At 38.0% G+C, this 12,581-nt stretch overlaps 1 protein-coding gene across 6 annotated transcripts in view; it reads left to right on the forward strand.

The window, feature by feature from the left end:
- Positions 1-10,416, forward strand: part of lrrc4ca (leucine rich repeat containing 4C, genome duplicate a) — a 171,108-nt gene extending 160,692 nt beyond the window's left edge. For all 6 annotated transcript variants that reach the window (XM_051383573.1, XM_051383574.1, XM_051383572.1 and 3 more), the window contains one exon: positions 5,045-10,416. In XM_051383573.1, coding sequence (XP_051239533.1) covers positions 5,096-7,042 — 1,947 coding nt within the window. In that variant the 5' untranslated portion in view covers positions 5,045-5,095 and the 3' untranslated portion in view covers positions 7,043-10,416. The remainder of the gene's footprint in view (positions 1-5,044) is intronic.
- The last annotated feature ends 2,165 nt before the right edge of the window (positions 10,417-12,581 follow it).

Consider the following 12,581-nt stretch of genomic DNA (forward strand, 5'->3'; position numbering starts at 1 on the left):
TTCTGTTTTTTTATCCTGTAGGGGGCGCTACACAAATAACGAACACGATTTTTGGTATGTGAGCTTCAGGCACTACTCTACACGTGCCCTGTGAATTTCATATTCATAACTATTACGGTATTCGCACAGTGATTTTCATGCCAAAGAGTGCCACCTAGTGGCGTATTTGGTTTTTCCTTTTTAAGGGAGCCTCAGGGAGTCAGGGGAAGCATCATCCAAGTTTCATCTTAATCACACATACCGTTGTAGAGATATAAACTTCTTCATTTTAAAGAGCGCCACCTAGTGGCAATGGCCTGAAATTGTGCACGATGTTTAAGGAAGACATGTTGAACTATGGACCCGAGTTTGGTGTCAATCGGACATACCAATGTGGAGAAATGGTCCACTTCCTTTTGACGAAAATCTACAGGAAGTTGGAATTTTATAGCGTGCTTATTTTTTAAATTTCAAAAGGTTCAAATTACTTTTTTGCCAGGGGCGGTCCCCAGGTGGTAGGTGAAAGTTTTGTGCGAATCGGACAAAGCGTGTAGGAGGAACCCGAAAAGTAGTTCAAGGACATTTCACGCTCTAGAAAAAAAATTCTAGGCGGAAGTGGGCGGGGCTTATATGGGGAGATTCAGCTCCATTCACCGAACGCGTGGATATAAGTTTTTTGAATGTGCGACAAACTATGCAGAAGTTATTAGCCTAAACGCATTTTTATGATAGTAGCGCCACCTAGTGGCAGACCCGAAGCGGCATGTAATATCCCCATTTTCACCAGGCCTGATCACTTTGCCAAATAAAATTGACTTTTCGTATATGTTCAGGGGGCAAAATGCAGTCAATGGGGGCTAAAAATAATAAGAAACGGAGCAAATACAATAGGGACCTTGCCGGTGCTGGCTCGGTCCCTAAAAATGGTGTGTAACATGGAACTAAATCTAAACTTGTGAAATTATGGTAGGCTATCAGTGCCAGTGCTTTAGGTGATTAACTCACAGTATCTTCTTAATCTAATCTAATCATATGGGTAGCGTGAGGATTTGACAAGGGCCAAGTTGTGATGATCAGACAACTAGATCAGAGCATCTCCAAAACTGCAGCTCTAGTGGGGTGTCCCCTGTCTGCAGTGGTCAGTACCTATCAAAAGTGGTCCAAGGAAGGAAAAGCAGTGAACTGGAGACAGGGTTGTGGGCTCATTGATGCACATGGGGAGCAAAAGCTGGCCGATGTGGTCCGATCCAACAGACAAGCTACTGTAGCTCAGATTCCTGAAAAAGCCAATGCTGGTTCTGATAGAATAGTGTCATACACAGTGCATCACAGTTTGTTGCGTATGGGGCTGCATAATGTTATGGCTGATCAGTGTATGTTAGATGCAACCAGTTTAAAGTCTTGAAAAGACTTGAAAGTGTGGCCATTGTACTGAGTGTGTATGTGTTATCTGGATGAGGAGAGCTGAGTAATATCAGCAAGACAGCTGTTGTATTTATGCAGTATGAGCATTGTTTAGTTGTGTCATGAAAAAGGATGAGTATCTTGTTTCTATGGCTGCCAAAATTAATTCCCATTGGTTACCTTTAAGTGGTCTGTGGCAAAAGGAGCGAAGAGCTAGTTGGTGGTACTACACCCTGATGTATGGAGAAATGTGACACGCAATAATTTAAGCAGGCACATTTGCAAGTGCCTTCAGTACAGTAATTGATTCATACCAGGCAACATTTTTTGCTTATATATCTCATTTCATGTTTATATTAGCAACATAAATAATTTGATACATACATACAGTTTCTATAGATTTGTATGTAGATGACACACAAGTATACATCACTGTTAAATCCAAAACATTTCCTAGTTTTAGGAGAGTCTAAATTCAGAAATGTCCTCACTGTCTGTGGTCACTAAATTGAAGGAAATCCATACTACTGTATAATCAAGTGCTAATGCTAAATCATCATTTAGGAAATCTGGCATACTGGCATATTATCAAATGTGTGGTTTGCCCTAACTAGTATCCTAGACAATAGAATGTATATGGATCATATGAATTCACATTAAGGTATATGTTTATGTGACATGTTGTTATGCTTTTTAATCATCCATGTTACCAAAGAGACCATAGTTCCTTTGCATTGTTGTCTTCAGTGAGAATTGTTTCTGTTTCATAAACCAGAAATTAATTCAGAAATGTTGCAGATCTTGCTCATCAATTGTCTGCAGTCCTGCTAATCTGGGTCAGGCTTTAGTTCTCTGTAACAGACAAAGAAACAGCAGTTCGTAATCTGTTACGACAGAAGTTTGAAAATTCATTCTTTTCTTAATCTCATTTTCCTTATCCCTCTTCATCTAATTCCTTCACTGCACACGTAAATCCAATTTTGCCGCTTTTATTGTCAATGTGAGGACGTATTGTTTTGATTTGTAAATTAACTTCTTCTTTTCTGATGCCATAATTTGGATTCTGTTCTGATGATTGTATCGCTTTTCAAGGTTTGATCTGTTGAAGAGGATGAGTAAATAATGAAATAAGATACAGGAATTCCTTTTCCAAGAGATAGATATTCACAAATCCACACTGTACAACATATGTTCTAGTTTGTCATATTATTGATGGAATTTAATTTCTTTTTACTTGAATAGAATGTGACTTTCAGCCTGGTGATCTCTGTCATATTTGCCTGGTCCCCTGCATGAAAACACATTCTTGCTCCACCCTCAGGCTTTGACTGCTTGGAATTTGAATTTTGTAATTGAAGAATTAATGGAGTCAGTAATCAAGCAATTAATCAGTAGTTACAGTAATAGCTTGCTCATTCTTAAGCAAAGAGCTTTCTGTTTCAGATTAGTCTGTGTGTTGAACATACAGTACGGAAACAGAATATACTGTAATCCCACAACAGCATTCATGTAGTTGATTTACTATACTCTGTTCAGAAATCAGCTGTCTTTGAGCTGTCTAAGTGCTGAAAAGAAGAAGTATTTGTCTATTTACAGCAACCCCTATCATTTTAAAATGTCATACACAATTTTAGAATTTTATTTTTTAGTTCATTTATATTCTAAACTCACAAACAGCGTCAATGACAATTGACTCAATAAGAATAAATAACAACGATTGTTTTTGATTACCTTATTTAAATATGACAGCTATTTCATTTTATTCATCAAACGCATCCCAAGAGAACCCTTGCCTTGTGGAGCTCATTGTTCTGTTTATAGATTAAAACTTATTTGTGAGACAGTCGTAGTTCTCCTCATGACAAGTTTTGAGATTTACTGTAGCTGTTTGTAGCTTAACAACATATACACCAGAGTTTATCACTGTCATTTCACTGCAGGTTGTAACTCTAGCCCTTTCTGTGTGTAGTTCACATTTATTCTTCATGTTCACATTGATTTTCTGAATGTGCTCCAGTTTCCTCCCACATTCAAAAACATTCAGGTCAGGTAGATTAGAGACTCTATAAATGTTTCTCTTTATCTGTGTTAGCTCTGTGACTCACTTTCGACCTGCTCAGAGTGTTTCCCTGTCTTTTACTTCAAGAGGGAAAAAAATCCAGCTTTGTGACAGTGATGAAAAATAATATGTAAGAAGGATTTCAGACATATATGATAAGCACAATGTTGTTGAGGCAGTCTTTGCACTGCTCAAAACTTGAAGATGATATTGCCTATCTCAACATTCACACACAGCATAAATTACTATATATTTAACAGACAGCTATAATATAGTCTTAAATAAATAGTTGAAAATATAGTTAACTTCCATTAATATTATTAGGTACTGCTAAAACAGGGATGTCACATATGAACACTTATGCTAATGCTAATGTAATTAGCATGTAAGTACTGTAAGAAGCTATCTCTTAAAGGATATGCATTTCCATATTGATATTTCATACTTGAGTACCTCTTTAAATTTGTTCCAAAAACTTCTCAGCTGTCTCTATGTGTCCCTTGGCCAAAAACTTATGCTGCTGGGATTTTAATTCAATCCAAAGCACCATTTGGATAATTTAGACATACTGGTGTTCACTTGTAGTGATTTATGTCTAATACAGACTTTGTTGTCTTGATGAATTAAATTATTGATTTAATAATTACTGTGTTTCAGGTCACTTTTAAAACTCCTAATTTAAAAAACAGTTTATAACTTTTGTATTCTTAAGTTTATCCTTCTCAAAACTTTTAGTAGTAGTAGTTTGTAGCTTTACTCCCACAAGTTGCCTCTTTGCTGTTTTGTATTTCAGCTTATATAAACTATAGAACCAAGACCTTTTAAAACTATTATTCACTGTACAACCATGAAAACGTGAACAACATTTAGGAATACTGGTATTATTGAGCAGAAATCAGGCAGATAGCATACACTGAATCAATTATATAAACATCTGTCATTTAGTTACACTCCATAACTGTAATGGCATCATTTCTCTTGCACACAGTAAATCTTAATCAAAGAATACATTGTTTGTATTTCCACAGTTTCCTCTGGCGTGATACATAGAGAGTTACACAAACAAATTCCCCAGTCCCATTTTGGCTTGCTTGTTTGACATCCCAGTCACATACGTGCCTTTGAGGAACTGTGAGTTGTAATCAGACGTTTCCAGATATCTCGACTCGATTGAAGGACTGGTGGGTGGCGAGCTCCCTTATTATTTATGTCCCCCCAGTCTCAAATATAAATCACAGAACACAGCAGTCATAGCTGCTTTTCTTCCCTCCCTTCCTCCTCCTGCAGATATACAGCACAGAAGTCGCAGCTTTATTGTGATTTTATTTTATGTGACTAAGATTGAGAGTATGAGGAGGACAGTGCACCCAGAAACAGAAATAGATATAAGGCACTCCATAAAGGTTGCAAGTTGTGGGTGTATATATGTGTGATTATTAGTGGCTATAACAGATCCACAAACTTGAATAAAAGATAAAAAAAAAAAAAGTTTTCTTTTTTCTGTGGTAATGATTAGAAGTGACATGATAATCTCAAATATGCATTATACTCCTATATATATATACTAATCTCCTCTCTCTTCTGTCTCTCATTTCATTCCAGTGAGCCCAAATCCTCTTTCCAAAGAGTGGAAGACCAGTCAATGAATTATGAATGTTAAACAAGATGACCTCCTCTCAGCAGCAGCAGATGATGCGAGGTCCTAGGTGGAACCGGGCCTTGTCCGACCCTTTGTTTGTGCTGCTCCTGGCCCTCCAGCTGCTTGTGGTGGCAGGGCTTGTACGTGCTCAGACGTGCCCCTCTGTCTGCTCCTGTAGTAACCAGTTCAGCAAAGTCATCTGCACCCGGCGAGGCCTGCGTGATGTCCCTGATGGCATCTCGACCAACACACGCTACCTGAATCTGCAAGAAAATCTCATTCAGGTCATAAAAGTGGACAGCTTCAAGCACCTAAGACATCTAGAGATCCTGCAGCTGAGCAAAAACCACATACGCAAAATTGAGCTGGGAGCCTTCAATGGACTGGCCAGCCTCAATACCTTGGAGCTTTTTGATAATCGCCTCACTACTATCCCAAACGGGGCATTTGAGTACCTGTCCAAATTAAAGGAGCTTTGGCTAAGGAATAACCCCATAGAGAGCATTCCCTCCTATGCTTTCAACAGAGTTCCCTCATTACGGCGGTTGGACCTTGGAGAGCTCAAACGGCTCTCCTACATATCTGACGGGGCATTTGAAGGGCTGAGCAATCTGCGCTATTTAAACCTGGGAATGTGCAATCTGAAAGAAATTCCCAACCTCATTCCCCTGGTGAAGCTGGATGAACTTGAGATGTCGGGGAACCAGCTATCTGTCATCCGACCTGGCTCTTTTAAAGGGCTCATCCATTTGCAGAAGCTATGGATGATGCATGCCCAGATCCAGACCATTGAAAGGAACTCTTTTGATGACCTGCAGTCGCTAGTGGAGCTCAATCTAGCCCATAACAACCTTACCCTCTTGCCCCATGATCTCTTCACTCCTTTACATCACCTAGAGAGGGTGCACTTGCACCACAACCCATGGAATTGTAACTGTGATATCCTCTGGCTTAGCTGGTGGCTTAAGGAGATGGTACCAGCAAACACCAGCTGCTGTGCCCGCTGCAGCTCACCATCCCACCATAAGGGACGATACATTGGCGAGCTGGATCAGAACTATTTCCACTGTTATGCTCCTGTTATTGTGGAGCCTCCTGCAGACCTAAATGTGACAGAGGGAAGTGCTGCAGAGTTGAAATGCAGAGCCAGCTCCCTGACCTCGGTAAGCTGGATTACACCCAATGGTTCCATAATGACACACGGTGCGTACAAGGTCAGAATCTCTGTGCTGAATGACGGCACTCTGAACTTCACCAATGTCACTATGCAGGACACAGGCACATACACATGTATGGTCAGTAATTCTGCAGGCAACACAACAGCATCTGCCACGCTCAATGTGTCTTCTACAGAGAACAGCAGCTTCAGCTACTTTACCACAGTGACAGTAGAGACCATAGAAACACCACATAATGAAGGCTTCACCACTACTGTGCAACAGAAGGTGGGCCCCACCCCCTCTGCTGGTATATGGGAGTCTGTTTCACACACCTCTACAACTACCACAACAGTCCGGACACCACTCTCCACCCGCGCCACAGAGAAGACTTACACAATCCCTGTCACGGAGCTGGGTGGGGAGGGTCCACTGAACGGCTTGGATGAGGTCATGAAGACAACCAAGATCATCATTGGATGCTTTGTTGCAATCACACTCATGGCAGCTGTCATGCTGATTATATTCTACAAGATGCGCAAACAACACCACCAGCAGAACCACCACGCACCCACACGCAGCATTGAGATCATCAATGTTGAGGAGGACTGTGTAACAGGAGGCCCGGGCATGGAGGGCCACCTGACTCTGCCTCCTCTTGAGCATGAGCACCTCAACCACTATAACACCTATAAGACTGCATACAACCATGCCTCCACTATCAACTCCATACACAGCTCAGCGCACGAACCTTTGTTAATCCGGGCCAGCTCAAAAGACAATGTACAAGAGACCCAAATCTAATAATTTTCTTTTTTTTTTTTTTTTTTTTTTTCAAAATCAGACATTATAAAACTGATGGAATCACATAAAGGTATTACTGACAGGACATTACTGACAATTGCTTATCAGGACTGTGGCTCAAACGTGGAGGTTTGGAAACATGGTGTGTTTGGCAAATCAGTGACTGGTTATGTTTATTCAATGACTTTGGGAATTAGGGTATGTCTACTGTTTCAAAAAGTGTCTTTACAAAACAGAAGTTATTTATTTAAGAAAAAAAGTATTGTGGTTAAATCAAGAAAAATTGTATTCTTCAATTATTTTTTCAGCACTTAATTCATGTTTTTTTTTCTTCCTCTCATTTCATGTGATTAGTTTACTAATATGCTTTCAAACTCTGTTTAGAGACATCTGTGGAAGAAAAACTCCTGAAACAAATTATTGTTCATTTTTGGTAAATTGCAGACTTTAGATTGGATCAGATAGTAACCTCGTTTTCCCCATGTATCAAAGGAATCTAGAGTAGTGATCTTCTCCAGCTGTGGATTAAGTGATGAAATCTTTTGTGACCATCTGTAACTGAGAGGAATTAAACACTTGTTCATTATTTTACAGTGAGTGACAGAACTGTCAGTGACAAAATTTGATCATGATTCACTGCTTAATTATATCTGTCACATACATATTAGGCACTCTCTGCTCTGTCATCAATAGACTGAGGGTCCCAAATGAGGGGAATATGTTCTGCATTCTGCTGTTGTAAAAGTCGAGGCACACTATTAGAAGTAAATTTTAGTTACATTAAATTCTATTGATTAACTATGAAATAAAATTACATTTGTCTTTGTTTGCCTAATGTATATGCAAAGTATTATGTTATCCCTAATCTCCACTTGTTTTGAATCAAGACATCTTCTGATTATTATAGAGAACATTCCATTGATTGCATTAAGACCAATTTAAATTCTGAAGGTCATGATACAGGAGCAGCATTAATGGTTAAAATTAAAATTGTGATTGAAAAAGGTCGATGCATCATGGCCTCACCTTTACCTTACAGTACTTTGTACTGTTGCATATGAAGATAACTGCTTTGAAGCCACCCTTTTCATGCTGGGACCCCTTACCTCATCTGCAGTACTGCAGGACTGAGCGCTATCAGAAGCAGACTGATGAGCTGGAGAAAGAGCAGAAACCCTTTATACAGCTGTCTGAGCACATTGCCTGTCATCTGTGTGCCACATTTCCACATGGGCAGTACCTGGCAGCCCCAGATTTCACACCCTGCCTTTGCCAACCACAGGACTTAACCCTGAGCGGCAGGGCTTATGCTGAGAGAGGCTTTATGGGTGAATGTGTGGGATCGGGCATCAACCAGATGTTTGGGTTGCACCTGTCTCTCTCCCTCTCCCTTAGTGACAACACAATTTCCATTTTAATTGATGTGCCCATGGGCTTTGGATGGACACAGCTCTGCAGGCGCCCATACCCTGGAAACCATTTCAAAGCCCCCATGAAAAATTTTGCCAGGCATCATGAATACAGAGGTTAGGCAGACATTTGTCAGATTCCGCACCTCGGGAGATGCCTGGGGTTTATTTTTAGCAAATAAGTGCAGCTCCCCTAATTGTAGAAAAAGGCTTGAAAGGTGTCTGTGAAAAGTATATGATTTGCCATTTTACAAAGATAAGAGGCTTTGATCACCTTGGATTCACTGGTTACAGTGGACTCCACTGTGATGGTGGTTTTCACAGCAGAAATAAAGTACCAACACATCCACAGATACTTCTCGAATTACTCCTGCTGTATAATCAACATCTCTGCTGTCTGTCAGTCTGTATCTTCAATTTGTTTCTGTCACATTTTACCATTTGGCTTAAGCACTGTTAAGCTTATAAGCTGTATTACTTGTATGGATCCTTGCTTACAGCACCTAACTCCCGCCCTTCCATTGGTTAAAACCATATGAACTATACTAGCTAGCCTTATAAGTTTGACAAGAGTTAACTATCCCACATTTAAGAATAAAGACAAATTAACATTATGTCATTTATTATATCACCAGGTGGATATAACTATAAACAGACACCTTAAAAGCCTACATGAAGTGAGTCCCTTCTACTCCAAAAAACAGATTTTTACCTAAAAGACAAATAGGCTACTTAACATTGCTTATGTGCCTCAGCATTTTTCAAGTAGGGGGAATAAATGGGATACAGTAGCAGTTTGTCTCAATATCCCATGACTAGGATGTGAAAATAGAATTAAATTTAACAACAAGATAATAATCTAAAGCCCTAATTGCACAAGAGTAGTATTACCTGGGGTCCTCTTGTGGTATGTAATACAATAATTGCATAGATTATACGTGTAAATAATCTATGCCTGTAATCTGTTAAGTAAAAAAACTGTGGCAAATTACCTTCCATATTTCACCTAACACAGAAGTAATTTGATATTAGTAGTCCCATGTGAAACGGCTAAAAAAAAATTCTACATACATTTTTTTTCCCACCTTTTGGTCAAGAATTATGGAGGCTGCCATGGAAATTATTAATGGGAGCTTTGATACCATTTTGGGTGCAAATGTAGGAGGCTGTTGTATCCACTCAGTGAGGAGACCCTCTGTATGTTAATTTGAAAATCAAGATCATTCTGGAGATTTCCTTTTCAGTGAATTTGACTGAAATACAATACTTTATTTATTCACTTTGAATGTGCTGCACACAACACAGATGGTAGATTTCTAAATTTCATATAGGTCCCCAAGTAATTTTCATTTCAAAATGAATAAGATAATTGCCCCATATCATTTTCTGTCCCACCCAGACACCATTTATCAATAGTTACACTTCTGTGGAGTTTGGCACATTTGTAAACCATAGAATGACCTGGGTGTGTGTCATTTAGTCTGTGGTTGAGTTCCTATTGGTGGGATGTGGATCACAATTCTACTCAGTTTACGTAAGAGAGTGTAACCATCTTCCCTTTTTGCCTTTAGTTGGAGGTAAATCGTCTGAAAAGTTAAATCGTAAATTTGTTGCATTTTAGTCGAGCTGTCTCATGTATGTAAGATATCTAAATATTTTTGGTCAATATTAGTTTTTTCACTTTTTTTTTCTTTTTTCTGAGATTGAATGCTGTTCTAGTGGTAGATTTATATAAAAAATACATTTTGAGAATAAAACAAAACAAAAATTTTTAACTTTTGATTTTACATGTGCCAACAACCTGTTCTAAAAGTGAAAAAGAGAAACATGATGTAAACACATAAGAGATTGATTTTCATGTAAGCATTCTTTCATGACCTTTAAAAGATATGGAGATCGATTATAGAGACCAGAGTTTGTAGTTCATACACAAAATATGGTTCAAATAAACTATTGTTGTTTTTCTGTATTGTCTGATTCTTGTTTTCACACTGTGAGAGAAGAGGAACAGTATAACAATGGAAGGCTCATACTTTAAGAGACAAAGCTAGTAGATTGCGTTGTTGTTTTCCCTTCATTATCTGTGATGTCAATATTTCCCATAATGATGATAACTCTTTTAAATCGGTGATTGATTCATTTTAACTGACTATATTATTGCATTTAATTAAAATAACTTATTTCTGCTATTCATCAACAAAATGATGAAAAAATAAGACTCTTTGGGAGCATAACACTATCTTTATATATGTACACTTGGCTGAGGAACACTATTGAAATGTAGATAAATGGTAACTATGCAATCATAGTGCCTTCTTAACATGTATAGTCCATATGACTATTACAGGCATTCTTCTTTGTACCAATGCTGCAAGGACATAAGGCATACTGACAAGCATTGCCATGCAGGACCTCACATGGCTGAATATACAAGACAATGTATAAAGCACACCGCGTACCAGTACAGTACATTGACTGTAGTATTCTATCTATGCAGTATTTTTAACTTGTTAACTAATAACTTGAAATTATGTCTTCCCATAAATCAGTGCTCTGACTGCCTTACAACTTTCCAATTTAAGTGATAATGATAGTGCTGAGAGTATTCCAATAAAATGTTATTGTTCATTATTTAAATCCTAAAAAATGGGTTGGAGAAAATGTGCCTCAGCAGATATTGAAAACAATTTAGATAATTAGAATAATCATTTTTTATGTCTGCATGAATATAAGGAATTTTATTCAAAGCTACTATTGCACATGTTCTCCATTCCAATGCCTGTCAATGCTTAATATATTATACATTTTCAGCACACAATTATGCTGAAAAACAGGAAGAAATTTGAAATAAGTAATAATGTGACATTATCATCAGACTGAAAATAAAGCACAACATGTTTACATATAGACCCTATCTTTTGAGAATGTGATGCCTTTGATCAATCCTACTCGACCAATCAAAGTACACTTAATGACATTATTGTTAGCAATATCCTAATGATGTAATTTTCAAATTGCACATCTCGGTGTGATGCTTACTATCCAGTAAAATCCAATCATTATACTATTTTGTTTGTTTGTGATGGAGAGCTAATAAAAGTATATTAGTAAAACGCCATGTGATTGGGATCTTATCCTGAGCAGATTCCAGCACAAGACAAACAAGATGATTGCACTTCTTAATTAATTTCCCCATCATTAGCATTCATGGGCTATTGTTCCACTTGGTAATTAGCCAAATGAAATAAGATTGTGATTACCATGTGTTTAAGTCATATCACAAAGTAGCTTACAAGCCAACAGTAAACATTTGGAACAAAGAGCTATAAAATTTGGGACAATGAGCAGCAGGTAAACACTAGTATATTTAAGGCAGTGATATAAAACTGTCATATGACACTGAAGACTGTACAGCTAAGCAACCAAAGTGAAGCTGTAAAGCAGGTATTCTTCTCTTGATATATGCTGAATGATATGTTATTATTCCAAACCTGCCACTTCAAGTGCATATCATTTGATGTCTGTTTACCACTGGCACTCACTTTCTTACTATTACTATTTTTCCCTTCCTTTCAATCCAATTCAGTCACTTAAGAGGATATATTTACATAAATGCTATATAATACTCATAACTATGTTTTTATTATTGCATAATTACCTGAATATAGGAACCTTTGAATGAGCCTTGTATGTCTACAGTCACCACAGGTCGCCTTCCAACATCAATGTGAGGATAAAATAAAATAAACCTGCTTAGAAATACAGCTGTAATCAGATATATCAACCATCAGCCACACATTTAAAACAATGCAAAACATGGTGTCACCTGATACTGGCAATAAATATTTTATAAATGTGAACACAGTATATTTATGCAGTATCAAAATGTATCTATGATGTGGGTCCAACTTAACATTTTGACATTGTACAGATCCTGTATAACATTGCAAGCAAGATGCACAACAGTTATCTTAAACAATTTTAAAAGTTTCCCTTCAAATAACTTTCTAACAAAAAAGGTCAGCTCATCCAACCTCTTTGTTGCACATTAGTTTCAGCCGATCATAAACAAGCTAAAGCATGCAGTCTATTCCTTGAGGAAACTTTATATTACAATGTATAATACCAAC

Source organism: Dicentrarchus labrax, unplaced genomic scaffold (assembly GCF_905237075.1).
Source record: "Dicentrarchus labrax unplaced genomic scaffold, dlabrax2021, whole genome shotgun sequence".
Classification (NCBI taxonomy): Eukaryota; Metazoa; Chordata; class Actinopteri; family Moronidae; genus Dicentrarchus; species Dicentrarchus labrax.